The sequence below is a fragment of the Equus caballus genome, chromosome 27 (assembly GCF_041296265.1).
Source record: "Equus caballus isolate H_3958 breed thoroughbred chromosome 27, TB-T2T, whole genome shotgun sequence".
In the NCBI taxonomy this organism is placed as follows: Eukaryota; Metazoa; Chordata; class Mammalia; order Perissodactyla; family Equidae; genus Equus; species Equus caballus.
This window is the reverse complement of record NC_091710.1, coordinates 19212758-19234526: the sequence shown is the minus strand read 5'-3', so window position 1 is coordinate 19234526 and position 21769 is coordinate 19212758. Positions and strand designations below refer to the sequence as shown.

The window sequence follows — 21769 nt, the reverse complement described above, 5'->3', positions numbered from 1 at the left end:
TGCTGGTCAGGTATGTATAACATAAGAAAAAAAACCAACTAAGGTTTAGAAACTGGGATTCCATAGAGCACAGGAACCTTAGAGAGCCTGGTATGTGCGTGAGAAAAGTTTTGAAGGAAATTTTAATTTTGGAAGTAGAAATTAAGGGGGGTAAAGTTCTTCGTGGTTTGTAATGTATGGGAACATATATGGTGTCTAAGCAGAACTCTGCCAAAGGTCCTGGCAGGTCTCGGCTCTGTTGGTTACCTGATGTGACCTTTAACCTTTCCGTGTCTTCTTCAAGGTGCGAGTGACAATGGAACCTAGATCTCAGGTGCTGGTAAGGATTAAGGTGATAGGATATATAAAGTTCTTAGCAGAGTGCCTGGTTTATTGTTTGTAATCATACGTAACTTTTTAAAAAAATAAACAACTGAGACCAACAAGAGCTATCCAGGCTAGGCAGTTCTTCAGCAGCTGGAAGTATTCGAACTTCAGGATGCTGTGGAAGGATTCAAGCATCAGCTTGATAGTCAAACTGGAATAACTCAAAGTCCATCTAAGGATGATCTTTTTACCCGGTAAAAAAATACCTCTCGCTGGAGATGCGTTAGTGATATGGTTTGCCATTTTTTTCAGAAATGACATTATCCTTCCCAGCCTCCCCCCCTCAAAATCCCTTTTGTTGTGTGTCTATATTGTCATATATTCCTAACTGGAAAGTAAAGCAAAGATTTCTAAGTTTTTTAGTGTTGGAGAAATTTTTTTAAGAGAATTCCTGATAGGCACGACAAAGTTTTAAGAATTGTAGTTGACTCATCTTCATTTTGAGACTAAATTTTACATTAGTCTCATTTCATTGAAAAATGAAAGCCAGTGTAGTAGATTTTACATCAGGAGATCAAATGACGTCTGTTTGTTATGGGCTTGAAGGGGTGAGCTCTGGGCAGTGGAGGAAGATGTACACTATCGGCCAGGACTTCGAAATATGTTTGTTAGACAGATAGCTGATTTATCTTGCTGTTTGACTCAGGACGAATAAAATACAGTAATTTTAAAGACGTCTCTAGAGGACTGTTTTATCTACAAATACCTTCTGTATATATTTAATTTTTATGGCTCTTCTTTTTTTGTTGTCTTTGTGTTTATTTCGTTAGCTTAAATTATAACAACCTTCTCTGTGTTCTGTATTGCTGTCCCATCGTGTTGACAACTCTTGGACTCCTAAGTACTGAGTTGACTAATTAAAAAAGATTGTATTGTTTCTACCACTGCTTCATTAACAATGCTTATATAGAGAGAGTTTCTCCTTCGTATTTAACTAAAATTTTTTCTGTTGCTGAATTTGTCCGCTTTTTAACGGGGTTGTAAAATGTATAAAAGTGCCATGTTCTCTAACTTACAGTCTTCAAGAGTCGGATTACCCCTCTGAGATGTTTCTATATTCGCCCCAGGCTTTTTTACTCCCTCTGGAAGTCTCATTTTCAGCTCCTCAAATCATCTTCATTATTTTTTCCGTTAGGCCTGGAACTCTAATAGGGATCTACTTGGGATCTAGTGGTGATGACTAGAAAGAGTATGAAAGTGACATAACAGTGCTGTTATGTGAGCAATAATCACAGAAGCAGCAGTTTATTACCGGCTAGTGACCTACAGCGACCCTTTCTGTATTTATGCATTTTCTAAGATTTCCTATTGCAGTTTAGGATTTGTTTTTATTCAGTTGTTTCTTGGACAGCCTTGCATTATTTCATGATTTCTGCTTTAATTTATTACTCTGACATTCAGTGAACCATTTTCCAAATCACATCTAAGGAACTGCAGTTTTCTCTCTTGCTTCTCTTTTATCTCGTCTCCTGCTGCTTCTTTGTATCATATATTCTAACCAGACGTGCCATTGACTGTTAATCGTCAGAAAACACCTCTTGATCCTGTTTCTCCTTAATTAGGATTCCTTCTTACCCAGCAAAGACTACACTCCCCATTCTGACATTAATAATTTTTCAAAGTCAGTGGATACTTGAGTGTCATCTTCGTTCAGGGCATGCATCGAAGGGTCGAGAGCTCAGAAATCAAATAGAGTCCCAGGCTCAGGGAACTTACTGTCTGTTTTCTCTTGATAGATCACTCATCAGTACAAGATAGATTATTGTAAGTGTTGAATCAAAGGAGTAGCACAGGGATTAAGTGCTAGGACTTCCAAAGAAAGGATGACATGAAAAATGTTGTCTGGGATGGGATGGTTTTCAGGTCAGGGGTGGGACTGTGCCTTGGAAAAAAGAGTTGAATGTTAGTGCGGCAGCCTACATTTGCCTGGCCTCGTGTTTCTAGGCAGAGGGACCACCATGGGTAGAAGAGTGACTTCTCTAATGACCGAACTGGGGAGAAAGAAGGAGGATCCTCAGCTCAGTGCCCACCTGGCCTCTCTGTTCAGAAACACCTGCGCTTGGCTTTTTCTGCCTAAACACACCTGGTCCTTCTAGGGTAGCTGGGGTTGTCTAGCTGTGTCAGTGACTAGCTGGGGAAGTCTGGCTGATTCTTGTCACAGATCTACAACTGTTTTCTCTAGTCAGCTTTATCTGTAATAAAGATGATGTCAAGACTCCCATTTCCCTCTTGATTGGATGTGAGCTTGGAGAGAAGGGTGGAAGGCAAGGTTGGTGGCGTCCTAAGGCGTTAAACGCTGAGTCGATGAATACTGTTGGTTAGTGTAGTGGAAAGTGAGAGAAGAGTTGGAATAGGAGATTGGAGCCATGTTGTGCAGGCCTGCAGAGTGTGGGCTTTATTTTGTGTGCTGAGGACCCGTTCAAGTTTTTTGAGCACTTTAAGTGTATAGTTTTGTTTTAGTACTATGAATCTGATAGTGCTATAGAATGGCTTCCTATTTTTACACTTTTTTTAAAGCCTTTACTTCAAAATTTTTCAGTTGGGATTCATGGAACTTCTGGCTTTGGAAATTCTGAAGTAAGAATTCTTGAAATATCCTGAAATCGTATGTAGGATATTTTAAAGGGGCTATCTTCCAGAAAGGAGTTCAGAGCCGCTACTAAGCACCTTTGTATTATTTGCTCATAGGACTTACAGGAAGAGAATGTTACCATTAAGTGTGACCTTTACTCTGGGTTGTATTGTAATGCCTTTTTCAGATTACAGAAGTTCTTTTCTGTACCTAGTTTTCTAAGGCTTCTTTTTAAAATAATAAACTGATTTTGAATTCTATCAAATATTTTTCTACATGTAATCATATAGGTTATTCTCCTTTCATTTGTCAGTAAGGTAAATTATATTAATCAATATCTAAAATTAAAAAAGCTTTGCATTCTTGGGATGAACCCAACTTGGTCATGATGAATTATCGTTTTTTTAGATTGTTGAATTCATTGTGCTGATCTCTTGTTTGCAGTCTTTGCGTTTAGTTTTGGGAGACTGACCTGCAGTTGTCCTTCACAGGAAAACACGTCAATGTTTTCTGTAACTCCTTGAGTGCTCAGAAGGAATCCATGCACTGGGAAACCTTCAAACAAACAAACAAAACCACCAAAAACCCCCAACCCCTTCTAAATAGGAAATAATAATACATGGTATATGATGAATAAATAAATAAATAAAGTAATTAACACAAAAGGGTAGGTGCTATAAAATGAAAGTCCTTCTCCAACCTCAGAAACCCAGTTTCCCTGGCAACCTGTTACCAGAGATTACGTGTGTGTACACACAACACATTCCGCCTTCCATAAATGGTTGCGTATTCTACACATGGTTTCCCACCCTGCAATTTTTACTCAGTAGTATGTCTTGGAGATAGTTTTGTTGTAGAACTTAAAGTCTTCCTCATTCTCTTGTTAGTGTGCCTGTTGTATTTCCTCACGTTCCACAACAGTTAACTAGACCCCTGTTGATAGACCTTTAAGTTGTTTCTTGTATTTTGCTGAAACAAACATCATTTTGGCATGTAGGTGTTTTTTGGAATAAATTCCTACTAGTAGAATTGCTAAAAGTGTGTGTACATTTCAAGTTTTGATAGAAATAGCCAAATTATCTTCCGAATGGTTTATATCTCTTCACACTCCCCCGGTGTCTGTGTGTGCCATGGCAGACGTCTGAAGTGTCCTGGCCTGAGACATGTGACCGCAGCACAGGTCCCTCGCTTTCTTGATCACACCAGCTGCACCCACACTTCGCCCCATGAGCAAGTGCACTCATTACTAACTTGATGATCTCATGAGCTTCAGCAAGCAGCAATTTCCTGAGAGAGCCTCACGAGGGCCTCGGCAGCTGCTGTGATCTGAAGTGTTGCTGTGGGGTGAGACCAGGTGTTGAGTTCAGCCTGCCAGAGTTGCTCCTGTCTGTTCTTTTCATCCCTCCCTTTCCAAGCTGGAATGGAATAGCGGAAAGAAATTCAGCAAATGCTGGCTTCTGTCAGCTCTTCGGTGCTGATGATGTATGGAGAGGCTGGAGGTTGATGGGGTGATGTGGAATTAGCTCTTGGAGATTTGGCCTCTCTCTAGGTTCTTCTTACCTTTGACTGTGTTTCCCTCAGTTAGATGTACTTCTCGAGTTGTGTGCCGTCAGCCTTCTTTTTTTTTTTTTTTTAAGATTTTATTTTTTTCCTTTTTCTCCCCAAAGCCCCCCAGTACATAGTTGTACATTCTTCATTGTGGGTCCTTCTAGTTGTGGCATGTGGGACGCTGCCTCACCGTGGTTTGATGAGCAGTGCCATGTCCCCGCCCAGGATTCAAACCAACGAAACACTGGGTCACCTGCAGCGGAGCGCACGAACCTAACCACTCGGCCACGGGGCCAGCCCCCCGTCAGCCTTCTTTCCTGAGTGATTATTTATTCTGAAGCCTGGGCATGTGAGGTGAGTGATATGTGCTCTGAAGGTTGGCACTCACCTCTTGCTGCATTTGAAATAGTTATAGTTAGTTGTAGGTATGGGCGGGGGACACAACATTGTGTTGTTTTTATTTTATTATTTTTTAAAGATTTTATTTTCCCTTTTTCTCCCAAAACCCCCCGGTACATAGTTGTGTATTTTTAGTTGTGGGTCCTTCTAGTTGTGGTATGTGGGATGCTGCCTCAGCGTGGCTTGATGGGCGGTGCCACGTCCACGTCCAGGACTCGAACTGGCGAAACCCTGGGCCGCCGAATCGGAGTGTGTGAACTTAACCACTCAGCCATGGGGCCCACCCCATTGTGTCATTTTTATAGACAGCACCTCTGTCTGGACTCCCGGTTGTCACCAGAAACAGTGATAAAGCAGTGACCAGGAGCTTTGGGGTATGGCCTCTGGTGAATGGGCCCGAGAAGAAGTGGGTAGGGAGTTAAAGAAGAGCAAAACCCTTAATCCTTTTGTCTTTATCTGTTAAGCATCTCTTCCATTATTAACAATAATCTTTAGGCTAGAAAGGGATATATGTAAAGCACTGATACTTTGCCAAAGTAGTAGCCTCGTTTGTTACAATATTAACCCAAGCAGAGAAAATATTAAAATGTCAAACAAAACAACATAAACCATAGTCTAAGTAAGACTTGGTTGGTGCTGTGGCATTAGGAGTTCTCCTGTCTGACTTTTCTCTAGTGATTAGGTGTCGTTTGCTCAGAAACTTCTAATATACCTCCCTCCCTTAAATTGACTACCAAATAATTGAATACCAAGTCCGAACTCTTTAGCCTGACGTTTGAAACTCTTTGGTGCTAATCTGCTTCTTCAGTGTAATCATCTGCTTCCTTACTATTTAAAGTGTATTCCTGGACCAAGAGTCTCAGCGTCACCTGGAGCTTCTTAGACACGCAGAATCTTAGACCCCACCCCAGACCCATTGAATCAGACCTGGAATTTTAGCAAGATCCCTGAGTGTTTGGTCTGTCCACTGCAGTTTGAGAAGCACTGATCTGTTTCTCTTTTCCTAGCCTCCCTTTATGTCCTACCAGCAGCTTAACTGGGCTAGCTGTCATTTTCTGAACATGTTCTGCGCTTCCCCAGCGGCCTGCCTTTCCTCAAATGATTGTTTTCCTACAAATGTCCTTTTCTCTCCGCTTCCTTCTGTCTTTCCTTCCATTCATCCGATTTATTAGGTATGTAGAATATGCTAAGAACTGTGATTTGGATGGAATTTCAGACATGATTGAAAGCAGAATTCCTGCCCACTGCTGGGACAGGCTCTCTGGAGGGCAGCTCAGCAGCACACATCAAGAGTCTTATGCCTTTCACCCCAAAATTCTACTTCTAGGAGATTTTCCTAAACTAATAATCAGAAAAGAAATGTAAAGAAGTACGTAGAAACTTGATCACTACAACACTATTTACCATAGTAAGAAATTGATAAGCTAATAAATTATGTTATAGCCATACAGTAGAGTATTATGTAGTCGAGAAAGTAAGGTATATATGTATTGATGAAATGAAAATATATTAACAGTATATTATTGAATAAAAATTGTTGTTAAAAAATGCACCCTTAACTCCTCTACTCCAAAGGCTTATAGTTGAATAAGAGAGAGATGTAAACCAAATAATGTAGAAATACAAATGGTAATTATAATGATAACAGCAGCAACTAACATCTGTTGGACACTTCTAATGTCCCGAGCTGAGTTCTAAATGCTTCACATGTTATCTTCCTTTATCCTTGCAAAAACCCTATGAAGTCAGACTATTGTTACTTCCAAATGAAAAAATTTTAATATGTTCATACATTTTAATTTTTGCCAATATGATGCGTAAAACTTGGTAGCTTTTATTTTGTATTTCACTGATTTTTAGCAAGGTTGAACATCATTTAACATATATTGGTCATTTACTTTTGCATTTCTTAGATTGTCTGGTTTTGTCTTCTTTCTGTTTTTCTATTGGGTTTGTCTTTTTCTTATTGATCTGTTGGAATTTGTTATATCTTGGATATTTAAGTATATGTTGCAAATATTTACTCCCAGTCTATGCTTGTCCTTAACTTTATGTTGTCTTTTATCATTTTTCTTTACAGTCAGACTTGGGGTTGTCATTCTTGATTTTTGGTAGTGTCTGCTTGCTGTTAGCCCTTCTCCCTAATACAGTAGAGTCTTATGAGAGTTAGAAAATAATGAAATTTCCCCAAATTGTCCATATATAAGAGCCTTGAGGGGCTCTCCTGAATAAAGTATGTGTATTTAATTGCTTGGACTTTTAAACATGTATACTTTGGCCACTCTGAAAATCTACTTTCTATGTTCTGAATATGTGTTTGCTGGATTATTGTGTTCCAAATAATAGAATTGTTATAATACCACCACTTCCTTATATTTTTCATTAATTTGCTCTTGTATGGAAGATGATTTGTTTTCAGCTCCCCCAAGCGAAATTGGGGGTCTGTAATCAGACTCACAGCAGCTGTCTTTGTTCATCAATTGATGTGAGCTGCCAACCTCAGTTAACCAGATTTTACCACCTGTCTAAATAACATGTAAAGGCAATCTCCAACTTTTATAAGTGAATCCCCAAAGTTCATTTATAATTAAATTATTTGGAACTCAGCTTTTATTTTTCTACAGAAACAAGTCAGTTTCTAGGTTTCCAGGAAGCCCCAGCAAGCGTTCTTAAAATTAACTCTTAGTAATACTTTGTGAAGTATTAAGTATTATTTGAATTCAACCTAAAAAATATCGTTTATCACATTATTTTTATATTCCAATTATGGATGTGAAAATAGAAAGAACAAGCCTGGGGCCGGCCTGTTGGCTCAGTGGTTAAGTTCGCATGTTCCGCTTCGGCGGCCCCGGGTTCCCTGGTTTGGATCCCAGGTGTGGACATGGCACTGCTTGGCAAGCCATGCTGTGGTAGGTGTCCCACATATAAAGTAGAGGAAGATGGGCACGGATATTAGCTCAGGGCCAGTCTTTCTGAAAAAAAAAAAAATTTAAAAAAAAAAGAATGAACAAGCCTCTAACCTTCAGAAGCTCTGGCATTCAGAGACTAGGGAATGTGGTTGGGTGGATGGGGAATAGGGTGTGTGTAACATCTTTAAAACTATAAAAGTGAAAACACCTCTTGGCAAATCATTTATTCACCAAGCTCAGTCACTTATTCACCAGCTTAAGCAGCTCGAGGAGTTAGGTGAAAAGTCAGGTCCTCCAGCTGCACTTCCAGGACCTAGTTGGGCAGGCCTGAGTAGTTTACAAGCTGCAGTTTATCCACAAGCACCCCACAACACTGTCGCAGGTCATCCCCGGACCAGCAGCAATTCTGCTCTAGAATGTTCCACTACCCCTCCATTATCTTTCTCCAGTATGAGTGAGAACAAGTCAGTTCTTGGATCATCTGAATCTGTGCGTGAGGCTGATGAACTTGGTATGGGCACAGTGTCAACTTGATGTCCCTGAAGAGGTAATTGACCAAATGGGACCTAAAAGTCCTGAAAGAATTAATTACTTTTAACATGCTTATGTAAGCAGTTTGTTTCTGAGAACTTTACTCATTTTGGCTTACAAAGGAATAGTTTGTGTCTTTGTAAAAGCTCAACACGGAAAATGGGAGCTTTTTAGTATTCCAGCTAGGCAACGCTTGTTTAAAGAAAGGAGATCTTCTGAAATCAGAATCCAGGTCACTTTGTCAGTTTGTGTAGTGTCTTTTACCTTTTGACTGCCCATCTGACTTTCCTGAAGCTGGCACCCTGGGAAGTTATCAGTGGAAAATCAGGCAATTAATACCTCTGCCTTGTCAGGACATTTTGAAGAAATGACTTTACTGGTAATTGACAGAGGTATTACCCTGTTATATTTTTATATTTCACATAATATATATTTTACTTTTCTGTATCATTTTAAATTAAAATTTCAATGATAAAATTTCATCCAGATCATTGTTAACTAGTGTTATTTGTCTGAGAATTGACTTGGAATATTTTGTTAGATTTCTATTTGCAGGACTTATGTTCTCTTTAGTGTCCTTCTTGCCCTTGACTTGACAGATGCGTGTTTTATAGATCCCTTTCCCTCAGCTCATGCATGTTTCTTCATAATGGGCATCTGTTAACAGCTGGGGGTGAGATGCTTGGTGCCCTCTGGTCAGGATTTATGTCCTGCAGGCAGACCCAGATGCTTCCCAGGGGGCTGACCTGACTCTTCTGATTGTCTCTTTATGACACCAAACTCATCATCATTGGGCTTTTTCATAAGGGGCACATGTTTGGAGATACTTTGCTCTGGTAAAATGTAGGTAGACCACATTATTCCTAATATTCCAGGGACTGTTATAGCTTAAATTACAGCCTGGATTTTATGACTTTCAGAATGCTTGTATTTGCCCAGAGGTAATTTTTTCTCTGTACGTGCAGGTTGAGTAAATGGTTTATGCTTCGTAAGTAGAAAAGAGTGTTGGTTTAATTTATTTAATCCCTCACATACTTCCTTGGACGAGAAGAAAATTATGGCTGATTTTCTTACCTTAATCAAGAACAGTCTTTAGCATGTCTTATTTGTAAGATCCAGTCCTAGAATTACGTGTTTCACTAAGATATGTAGCTCTGCCCAGAGGTGACTTTCAGGTTAAGGGAAGTAAAGATGTAGTAAACTGAGATGAGAAGACACTGTTCATGATGCCCACCTTGGATTCACATTTAACACCTATTTTTCCTTCCTGTCAAAGTGCCAAATGACATGTTTTTTAAAAAATTAGAATGGATTTAATTTTTATCAGAAGTTAGTGGAAACTTTGGAGTAACTAAAGACACTTTCCTATGTTGCAAAGCTTAGATTTAGGTGAATAAGGCTGATACTTAGTTTTCACTTATGTAACCTTATGGCATTTCTGCCAAGCCTTCAAGGCTGTTTTGAGGTTGCTGAGTTTATAAGGATTCAGCAAAAATGTTTATGAACACTTGCTGTGAGCCTGTGGTCTCTGTCTGCTTTGCGTGACACTTGTTTTGATTGTTTTTAGTCCCCAGCCATCCTCCTTTTTTGTTGCGTGCACAGGGCGGCATTTGTAAATGTTATTCATTCACAGTCTGGTTGATTTCCTGGGCCGGACCCTGGTTCTGCTGGGCTGGCTTTCCCAGTTCTCTGCGGTGTTCCCGCCTTCCCTCGTAGTACCTGCGTGTGGAAAGCCCTGGCCTCCTGAGTGAGAACCTGGAGCCTGTAGCAAGTAAGGAGAGCTCTTCAAAGACTGAAAAGTGGGTGTTTTTCTTTTTAAAATCTAGATCTTTATATTGTCAGCCTCATTTATGAGTTTTAAGCCTTATCGGAAGTACACAGGTACAAGACCCTGAGGAAGGTGACAAAGGTAGGTAGCACGTAGAGAAACAAGAAAGGCCACATGGAGACTAGAATCGCTGGGTCTGCAGGTCTGCCGTCAAGGCCTCACCATCTCTCATCACTAGTTATGAAGTGGTGGGAAAGGCAGAACATATGTTGTGCACTAATAACATTTGGTCACTAATTTTCTTTAGATTCTGTCATTGAAGCTTTCCAACACTTTAGTTACTTGGTGCCTTAGTGAAGGAGCTGTGAGGAAAACTTCATCCCCGTGTCTCACCTTTATTTTACGGGAAGCTTTGTTACAGAACGTTTATCATCCTGGTTTCCTAGCCCTTAACTTTCTACGTCACACTCCAAAAAAATAAAGCCTCTGTCCCCATGTGTAGTAAGTCATAATGTAGTGTGAATTCAGAGTCTTGTCCAGGGCAGGCACAGTTCCTAAAAGGGGGATATAATCTTCCCAGTTACTCAGAAGTCAACTAAAATGGGTCCAAGATGCAGATTATCAAGGCAGGAGTCCTTTGAGTTGGCCAAAGGCTTGCTTCCTTACCCTTCCCTGACTTGACCTGCATGTCAGTGGAGGGCAGCATGGTGCCCCTGTCTCTGCTCCACAGTCCTCTGCCACCTGTTGGTCTGGCTTCCCTACCGCGTGCCTGGAGGAGCAGCCGAGCCCCCCGCCCTGCCCAGGGAAGTGTGCTTTCAGGGCCTGGGCCGAGGGAATGGACAGCACCTGGTGGGAAAATGACACTAGACCATCAGGGGCTTTTGAAAGGGCCACGGGTTCAGCTCTTGGCTCTGCTCACACAGTTAGAGACAGGCTGGCAGCAGGGCTGGAGAGTGACGAGGGCTGAGTTCTGCTTCTTGCCGCTGTCTTCTCCTTAGCCTGTGTCCATTTCTGGCCTTGCCCTTTGGTTTTGATGCCGTTTCTAGCCTTCAGAAGTCAACGGTATGGCCTTTCTGTTATCCCGTTTGTCTCCTGGCTGTTTTGGCCTCTCTTTATTCTCCAGAGGCTCTCTGTGCCAGTGTTACTTGGCGCTGTTCCTAGCTTTGGAATATCATTCCAATTAGCCTGTCAAGGGAGTGGGGGCTGGGGGCAGGGGAGTTGTAAATTACATGGACCACCCCCTCCTTCTCAGACACAGGTCTTTTCAGCTTGTTCATGTGCAGGCATGTGTCAATTACATTTGAAGGGAAAAGTGCTGCACAGGATGTGATTTGGATCTCTCTCTTTATTACCAGGTAAACTGTGGCAATGCATGGTTTTGTTTGTTTGCTTTTCAATACAAATTTCTTCATTATAGTGGAAGAGCAAAGTATATTTAGATGGACTGCAATAACAAGGAACAGTATCAGTGGAATAATAATTACTTGTTAAGTCTTGTGATTATTTCATTAACAACTTATTTGCATTTGAAAGCAGCAGAAGTATACTTACCGAAGAAATGGGAGTGGGAACTCATAGTTTTTTTATTAGATAGATGTAGATCGCAAAAGTGTGTGAGCTTTTGTGTATGTATTTCTCTGTCTGTATTAGTTTCCTGTGGCTGCTATAACAAAGTGCCACAAACTTGGTGGCTTAAAACAGCAGAAATTTATTTTCTTACAGTTTTGGAGGCCTGAAGTCTGAAATGAGATTTAGGGCCGAAAACCAAGGTGCCAGCAAGTAGTGCTTTCTCTGGAGACTCTCGGGAGATGTTTCCTTGCCATTTGCAGCCTCCAGAATGGCATTTCTTGCCTTGTGGCCCCTGCCTCCGTCTGATGGCACAGCATCTTTTCTCTCACTCTGCTTTCCTCTGACTTTCTTCTCTGTCTCAAATCTTGGCCCACCTGGGTAGTCCAGGATAGTCTCTTCATATTAAGAAATTTAATCACGTTTTCGAAGTCTTTGGCATTATAAGGCAACATTCACAGATTCCGGGGACTTGGATGTAGACATCCTGGGAAGGGTCCTTATTCAGCCTACTGCAGAGTGTGTGTGTGTGTGTGTGTGTGTGTGTGTGTGTGTGTGTAGGTGTGCTTGTGCCTGTCTGTTTAAAATTTCCTATCTCTATTCCTGAGCTGGTCTACAAGCAGGTACACCCCAGTAGCAATGAGCATACCCAACTACCCAATGTCCAGTTCTCGTATCTAAATGGTAAATAATAGTCTTCACTAAAAGAGACCAGGTTTTTTTTTTTTTTTTTTTTTTTTTAAAGAAATGACTGATTCCAGGGAGAAGCCTGGACCATCCTATTGTACCAGAAAGTAAAGAAGTGCTCAGAGAATAACGGGGACGTGTCAAAAAGACACAGAAGCCAGCTAGAGCTTTCACTGGCCAAAACCAGGAAGTTTGAGTATTGAAATAAATAATGAATGTGGTGGATTACAACTCACTGGATAAAACATAAATTCAGTCCATACTGATAAATATAAATTAATTTACAAGTTGAAAATTTCATGAGGAATGGCATATTTACCTTGTTTCTAAGTATCTTTCCACAGCAAACTAATTGATTACAAAGAGAAAAAGTTTAAGTTGACAGAGGAGAAGGGTGGCAGATCACAGTGAATGCATGCGATAAGTAGTGGGACAAATTGAAATTATATTCCATTAGATAGGATGCAAAGAGGAGAACAGCATCACATCTGTGATATTCTTGTCAAAGATGTGTAATCTGAATTTAATCATGAGGAAAGGTAAAGACAAACCCAAGTTGAAGAATATTCTACAAAATAACTGGTCTGTAATTTTCAAAAAATGTCATAGTCATGAGAATTAAGGAATATAATGTAATATAATAGTGAGGTTAAATAGCCAATTGGAAGTTCTAAGCTTCACTGTAGAAGGATCTGGTTAGGCTGTTATTAGTGCACCCCTGACTGAATTATTTAGATCTTTCTTCTTGGGCTGGTTGCTTTCTGCAGAGAAAACTCTTCAGATCTCCTGCCTGCAGGGTCTCGGGTGTCAGTATTCCATAGGCTGCGTGGGAGAGAAGTCTAAGCATCTTAACATCCTGCAAACAAGTCCCGTTTCCACTGTGGTATCCTTGTATCAGTTGTGCCTGGTGTCCCCCGGGCCAGGGATGTTCTTTGTGAAATCTCTCTGGTGGATGAAGCTCCATTCTTCTGCCTGGGTGGACCAGGGACAGTTGCCCGATGAAGTAGGTGGGAGTCTGGGGATCTAACTGCTTGATAACCATTCCTTCTCACCAGTCCTGCTTGTTTTAGCTCCTCACTCCCTCCATTCCCCTTCCTTGGCCTTTGAGTATTCTGTGGTGTGACTTGGACTGGTTGTGTTCCCTTTCAACAGGACTTAAGTTACCTGTCCTAAACAACTTCCCTTTTGCTCTTAACTCTTTTGGCTTTTCCTTATGTGTTAATTGGCTAGGCTGCCATCAGAAAGTACCACAGACGGTGAGAAAAAATTGCTTTCTCACACATCTGGAGGCTAGACATTTGAGATCAAGGTGTCAGCATGTTTGGTTCCTTCTGAAGCCTCCCTCCTTGGCTTGAAAATGGCCTGCTTCTCCCTCTGTCTTCATACAGTTGTCCCTGTGTGTCTGTGTCCTAATCTCCTCTTTTTATAAGGACACCGGTCATATTGGATTAGGGCCCACCCTAATGACTCATTTTAACTTAATTACTTCTTTAAAGACGGTCTCAAAATGTGGTCACCTCTAAGGTACTGGGGGTTAGGATTGCAACATATGACTTTTGGGGGACAGCATTTGTAACACCTAACCATTGCCTTTTACAGTGTTAGTGCTCAGCTTCCTGTTCTTGCTGACCCTTGAGTTGGCATGAGCAGTGCCCTCTTTCCATGGCCCTGACTTCTGCTGGGTGATGGGAGCAGATGGGGTTGAACAGAATTGAGTGTGGAGTGTGAATGTTGGAATCAAGTGTGAGTTTTGAGTGAGTTGTGAAATATTTTTATAATCTTTAATTTAGCTTTTCATCTTCTCTGGCCTAAAGTATTCTGTAATACTGAACTTTGACTGACTAGGGGACTCTCATCCTCTGAACATCATACTGAAATTGAAATGATAAGGAGATGAAGGAGCATGTCACCCTCCTCAAACTCTGCTCTCAGCCCCTACCTCCACTGTGCCTCCTCTGGCCCCGTCTTTCCCCTCCCAAATCAACTGCAAATTACTTTTACTTCTGAAATTTGCGTGCAGCTTTCTGCTTTCTCTTGATTTTTTGTAGCTAGACAGTTAAAAGAGTTATTTTATATAAGTAGTATTTCTCTTGTGTCTAAAATTGGTAATTATTATCAGTAATATCTTGAGAGTTGGATAATATAACTGAAAGTTCTTTGTAAATTTGAAAAGCCATATAAAATGTGAGGTTGGAATTTTATTTGTCCTGTCCGTTTAGTGGTGGAGTTGCATTTTTAAGTGGAGGGCACATTTTGGTTATCAAGTCATTGTAATTTTATCACAAGGAGAAGATTTATGTTTTTCCTCCTTAGTGAAATATCTGTGAAGGTGGTTCAGAAGTGTGAAGAATCTTTGTGTTTCAGAATTAGGAGGCACCTTAGAGATAAATTTGAATAACCCTCTATTAATAGGGAAGCAGAAGTCCAAAGCCTCCGCGTTGGTGTGACGCTGAGTGGAAGACCCAGCCTGGCCGTGAGCCTGCAGCATCTGACAGTCACTCCATTTGCGACTGTTCATATCCTGTACTTCCTAATAAGGCTTCTGTTTCTAAAGTGACTGTGATAAAACAAAAGAATATATTTTATTCAGTGAGTAATACAGAAGGAAAAGTAGTGCTGAATTATGTGGGTCTTCCATCAAGTTGATTGTTTCAAATACAGTTTTTCAGACCTGCAAAAATTATCGTAGAGATGGGTGAAGATTTGTAACCCTTGGCATGGAGAGAGGATATATCATTGGGGCTTGTGGCTTTAAGAATAATTAACATGAGGGGCCGGCCTGGTGGTCTAGTGGTTAAGTTCAGTGCGCTCTTCTTTGGCGGCCTGGGTTCAGTTCCTGGGCGTGGATCTACACCACTCATCTGCGGCCATGCTGTAGCCGTGAGCCATGTATAAAAGAGAGGAAGATTGGCAATAGATGTTGGCTCAGGGGAAATCTTTCTCTGCAGGAAAAAAAAAAAAAAGAATAGTTAATGTAAATGGAGTGAATTTTATTTCACCAGGCAAGGCAGGGGAATGTTAATGCTTAGATTTGGGGGTGAATGTTGAGTTTTAGGTTCCTCCATAATTGTCGTAGTATGGATTACTTTATTAGGGTCGAGCCCTTTAGTCTTTTACTTCTGGGGAGAGAATCTCTTTAAAAACTGTTTCTCTTCTGTGAAATTCGGAATGTGCTTTGAACACTGCTTCGCTTTCAAGCCTTAGCACAAGTGTGCTCTATGGACCAGCATCAGCATTGCCTTGAAGCTTTTTAGGAATGCGGAGTCTCAGGCTGTACCCCAGACCTGCTCAATCTATGTTTTAACAAGATTCCCAGGTGATGCATATATCTAGTCAAGTATGAAAGACACTAGTCTAGAGCAGTGCTGTGCAAAATTTGGTCCCTGGACCAGCAGCATCAGCATCATCTGCAAAATTATTAGAAAATGCAAATTCCCAGACCAAAAATCCCAGATGCACTGAATCCGAAACTCTGGGTGAACCCTCAGTGTGTGTGTATGTCTGTGTGTGTGTGTGTTTAAAGTACTTCTTATTTATTTATTTTGCTGAGGAAGAGGCACCCTGAGCTAACATTTGTGCCAGTCCTCCTGTCTTTTGTACGTGGGTCACTGCCACAGCATGGCCACCAATGAGTGCTGTAAGTCTGTGCCCGGGGAACTGAAGCCCGACCGCTAAAGTGGAGTGCACCAAACTTAACCACTAGGCCACGGGGCTGGTCCCTCCAGTATGTGTTTTAATGAGCCCTGTAGGTGATGCTAATTCATGCTAAAGTTTGAGAGCTGTTCTAGAGCAGTGTGCTTCCAAAAGTTTTGACCATGACTCATGGTGAGAAATACATTTTACATTGTGATCCAGTACACGCACGCACACATACACACACGCACAACTTAGAAGTTTTCTAAAACAATGTTTATCTTACTATGTGTTATCTACTCTGGTATTTTCAGTTTTATTTTGTTAAATATATGTGTGTGTATAAACTTACTTGTATAATAATCTGGTCATGACACGCACAACTGATTACACAGCCACTAATGGGTCATGAGCTGCAGTTTGAGGCACAGTGCTCTTGAGCAGGGTCTCTTTTTGTGCATGGCCCCTTTGACAGTCTGGTAAAGCTCTGGATGTCTTGTCAGTATCATGCTTTTTAAGTGCATATAGTAATATACATGGAGCTGCAGAAGTAACCAATTATGTTGGTTACCAAAATATTAAAGATACTTGTGATGTGGTAATATATTGTTTTTCTTTACTCATAAGAAGAGTTAGTGGTGGGTCTAGTAACTACTATCATTTGAAAGTGGGGATGACTATAAATGATATTTCATGATATCTGCAGTAATTGTTATATGATGTGAAAATGGTTATGATCTCTATTGGTGACAAAGTTACAGTTACTGATAATAATACTGTGGTTTGTTGCATACCTTCATATTTGAAAAAAATACTAAATTTCAGCTTAAAGTGAAAATAAAGATCTAACTTTTTCCCCTATCTAACTTCAGACTTCCAGAATTCTATTGACAGACTCCCATGGAACTGAGGTTAAGAACCCTTGCTCAAGAGGAACCTTTCTTTGGAGAGTGGTTCTCAGGCTTTAGGTTGAGACTATGCCAGAAAATTATCTTCCTGGAATTTCTTTCTTTCTTTTTGTTTTTTAAGATTGGCTCTGAGCTAACATCTGTTGCCAGTCTTCCTGCTTTTTTTTCCTTCTCCCCAACGCCCCGCAGTACATAGCTGTATATTCTAGTTGTGGGTACCTCTAGTTGAGCTCTGTGGGATGCCGCCTCAGCACGGATTGAGGAGTGGCGCGAAATCCGCGCTCAGGATTGGAACTGGGAAACCCTGGGCTGCTGAAGCAGAGTTTGCGAACTTAACCACTTGGCCACGGGGCTGGTCCCTGGAATTTCTTAAAACCGGTGCTTCATTGGTGGCATCTTTTCTTGTTTTCTAGCACCATCGTAATGGGTTTCTTCTTCAGTATTCTCTTTTCTGTTGTTTTACTGAGACTTTGGAGGTCACCAGGAAGCCCAGATCCAAGCTATTGATACTGTTCCCTCTGTAGTCTCCCCCATCTCAGTACATGCATGTTGCTCAAGCCAAATTCCTGGGAGTCATTCTCTGGTCGTGAGTTCTGTGTTCAGAATTTGAATCTGAGATCCACAATTTACTAGCTGTATAACCTTGGACAAATTACTCACCTGCTTGTTGCTTCTTTTTCTCGACCTGTGAGACTGAGATGATAGCAGGGCCCGCCTCACAGGATTGTTCTGAGCATTGAGAGAGGTATCCCATGTATTGCCTTAGAACAGTGACTGGCCTGGAGTAAGTGGTTAGCCAATGTTATCCTTTATGATTATTAGTGATTTCTCACTTTCTCTCATTCCTTAGATCCAGTTTATCAGAAAATTTATGTAGATCTTCCCTATAAAAAATATTTCAAATTCATCTACTTCTGCCTATTTCCATTGCCATCGTCCTTCTCTAAGCTTCCATACTCTGTCACTTGGACTCTTATCTGGTGTCTCTGCCTCTTGATGCACTCCAGTCTATTTTCCCTATAACAACCATATGATCACTTAAAAGTGTAAATGAGTGATCTTTTTAAAATGTTAATGAATCGCTGTACATTTAAAATCCTTCACTGGCTTCCCATCAGACCTTTTCTTGACCTACACACCCTGTGTTTTTGACCCCTACCTCCGGCATTACGTCCTGCTGGGCTGTTCTCCTGGTTACTCTCTAAAGTTGCGCATTTGCTCACTGTCCTGTGGCATGTTGGCCCTCTCTTAGCTGTTGAGTAGCCTGGTCCTTTCATATTTTCACGGCATTGTGTAAGACCCTCCCTCTGCTTGGATGGAAATTTCCGTCCTTCCCCAGCCTCTCATCCTTCTCCTCGCTGCAGGTCTTAGTTTCTCAGAGAGCCTTCCCTAACCACTCTCACTAAATCAGGGCACCGGGTTCCTCTTTTCCCAGCCTGAAGCTCCCTAAACACATCAAAAATTAATATTTCCTTTCTACCGGGGAAAGGGATAATTAACAACCTGTGGTTATAAAGCACATAACTCCAAGAGGAGTGTGCACCTTTTCCAAAAAGATACATTTTACACATTATGAACACTGATTGTAATGCTATTTTAAGAAATTGCTATCTCAAAATTGTACAAGCTAGCTCTTTGATATTGGTGTTAGAAAGCAAAAAGAGGCCTGCCCGCTGGACCTGTCTGCAAAGGGCTGATGGAGTTAATCATAACCCAGTCGGGGTCTTCCACTGCTGTCAATCATTTCGGCTCCAAAGGCTATAATAGAAGTCCTGAAATTTCCCTCTTTGAAGTAGTTGCTGGGTTGCTGATAAAACCCTTCAAGCTCCTCTCTCCTAAGGTGAATGTTTAGTTGCTGGTCAGACACAAGGAAAGATGTTTCATAATTAGAGGGTGAAAAGCAGTGTAGGTAATAGCTGGATCCTGGTTAGTATTTGAGTTCCCAGTGAAGAGGCAGAAGAAAGACTCCCTGATTAGACTAGGTCAGAGTTCTTTGTGTTTTGAAATTTCTACCTTGTTACTTATTTTTAATTAATCCCAGGTCAGAGAATTGCCTAAAGCAGCCAGGAAGAGGGTCATAGAATTCAGAATCATGATGTGAACCACTCTCACAATTACCTTTGTTTTTCTCTCAAATAAGGGACTTTTAGGAATTCTAAAGGACTCTGGGGCAGATGCTCAGATTTAGGACAATTAGTATAAATGGGATGCCTGACACTTCTATTCGATGCCCTGTTTGGCTGAATGGTGTTCCTAATTGTATAAAAATGTGATCTCTTTTGGGGGAGGACAACTTTTTGTTGGCATACTTTAGCACAACCCACACACAGAAGTGTTCCTGCTATGGGCTGTGGGTAATGATAAACATTTGGAAAATGATGCATCTATAAACAGCTTTCTAATTTCAGAAAAGTAACATAAACAATTAAAGTTCCACTGTAATTCTGCCTCCTAATCAAGCCAAATGTTTCATATTTTTCTTATACCCCTATAGATGTTTATATTGTTATCTTTTTTATATAGTTGTAATCTTGCAGTGATCATCTTGTGTTCTGGTTGTTGTCATGTTACCTTTTTCATGGCTATATAGCATTCTATCTAGTAGATATGTCATAATTGCTTAACCATTCTCGTTGGTTGGTTTGCTTTATGATGTATTTTTAATGACATCTTTGTTTTGTTCTAATTTTGCAGGCAGAGACATTTGTTTGGGTTAACAATGCATCAGCACATTCCCAGAGTGTTGCCAAGGCCAAATATGAATTTTTATTTGGCAGATCTGAAGAGAAAACTCCAGATACTAGTAAGTGTTTCCCTACTCTTCTCCTTCAGGTAACAGATAGGAAGCGCTACAGAAATTTCAAATCTCAGAAGCTCAGAATTCTTCCAATCTAGAACTGGCTTGAAATTAGCTAGAACAGGCTAGAAGAATCACATCCTTTATTTCTGAATTCTACATCTTAGGAAGGTAGTTTTGATGAATAATTAAAGTGAACAGGTTTCACAGAGGTAGGAGGGCAGCAAGGCAGATGGAGAAAAAGCACTCAGCCATGTCTTGGGAGTTGGACTGGAAGGGGATGCTGCATGTGGCGAAGAGCCTAGGCCCTGGAGGTAGGCTTCCTGAGCTTGAATTCTGGCCTTGTGACTTATCAGATGTGTGACCTCGAGTAAATTTTCTCATCTCTTTGTGCCTCAATTTTCTCATCTGTAAAATGGGGTTAGAGGGATACATACCTAGAATTCTTTTGAGGATTAAGTTAATTGACATATGTAAAGATCTCAGAACCACACTTGGCATGTAATAAATGCTCTAAAAGTGTTTGCTCCTGTTATTATTTATTGTAATCATCATCACCATGTCCCTGACCTTTGCATGCAGAAGTGCAGTCCTGACACTCCTCAACTCTGTCACTGTCTGGCACTGATCTCTGTTTTGAGTAGACCAGGAATCTGATCTAATCTAATGTTTTTTCAGTTGTAAAGGTCAAATAATAACTGCACATTTTTGACTTACATATTAGATGGGATTAGTGGATCCCATAATGTATGAGGATAGTAAGAATGCAATACATATGCAGCCATTTGATAATTCCTTTTACTTTAATAATGAATATTTACTAGATATTTCAGTAGTTGGGGACTCAAGTATAAAACAGCTAAATTATTTTAAAAAATCATTCTGCTTTTATCACAGTGTCCCCATTTGCTATTTATCATGTAGCATAAATATGTAACTATTCTAGACTTGAGGTTTGGGACACCTAATCATCTATCCACTGTTTCTCAGGTGGGGAATACTGATTGTAGTCACCCCAAGGCTCTTTAAAACTCCCTCTTAGCATAGCCTTAACCTGAATGTCACATTGTGATTTTGTGCTGATTAAGCTTTTTTTGACTTTGGTAAAACATGATTTTTACTTTGCAATGTAGCGATGATATCAGCTGTCTGCATAGTCCTCTGACTTATTGCTGGGTGAGTTTGGTTCTTCCTTACTCACAGGTCTTAAGTAGTTTTCCCTGTGTACCTGAGGCAAATCAAAATGACATTTTAAGCCTTCTGTTCCTTATTTGCTGTGGTAAAAATGCTTGGTGTTGTTTCTAGTGCTGTTATTCTGCAGCTCCTGTATTTTCTTCTAAGTTTTATAGTTGTAACTCTTACATTTAGGTCTGTGATCCATGTTGTGTTATTTTTTGCGTATGGTGTGGGGAAAAAGCTGAATAATTCTTACTGATGGATAGACTGTGTTGGGTAAATGTAGAGCATCTCACTGAGTTGGGTGGATGCCACTCCATACACACGATTCCTGGAGAGCAAGATGCAAAAAAAGCAGCACTGCAGCTTAACCTGCTCACGCCCCTCTCCTAATCTTTGCGTCTGGTCTCAGGACCCGGGAAAGCTGGGAGTCATTGCTGGAGGGAAAGTGTGAGTTGGTGTAGAAAACCACAAACACACAAAGGAACAGATGACAGATCCACTAATTCTAGGGTCTTCTATTGAGATATTTTCTTGTCTCCACCACAGATACACGTTAGTTTATAATTTTATGCCTAATCCTTTTAGTCAATCCTCTACCTTTGGCACATTTTATTTAATTTGCTCCTTTCTTTCTGCTTCCTGGCCTCCTTCCCACCCATTATGGAAAGCAGAATAATGATTTCACAGTCTGATATACAAGAGTATGTTAGACCATCTCACCATTCCTTGGCTCCTATTAAATTGGTCAGATGTCCTCTGTTATTTTAGTTATTCCACAGACCCTGCTTGGTAGGCAGTAATTTTTAGTGGTCTATTTTGGCTTGGCAGAGTGGGCCAGAAAGTGACTGTGAACTTCTCTTTGGCTGTAGGCTTTGGTGTCAGTGATGGTGTCAGCAGTGATCAGTC

At 40.8% G+C, this 21769-nt stretch overlaps 1 protein-coding gene across 19 annotated transcripts in view; it reads left to right on the top strand.

The window, feature by feature from the left end:
* The window catches only part of PSD3 (pleckstrin and Sec7 domain containing 3), a 646842-nt gene that overhangs the window by 259392 nt on the left and 365681 nt on the right, over positions 1 to 21769 (top strand). For 15 of the 19 annotated variants that reach the window (XM_070253277.1, XM_070253287.1, XM_070253276.1 and 12 more), the window contains one exon: positions 19582 to 19690. The exons of 3 other annotated variants lie outside the window; for them this stretch is intronic. In XM_070253277.1, coding sequence (XP_070109378.1) covers positions 19582 to 19690 — 109 coding nt within the window. Of the gene's footprint in view, positions 1 to 11376; positions 11449 to 19581; positions 19691 to 21769 lie in introns of those variants that run through there. One more of the 19 variants, XM_070253283.1, reaches the window with a different exon arrangement.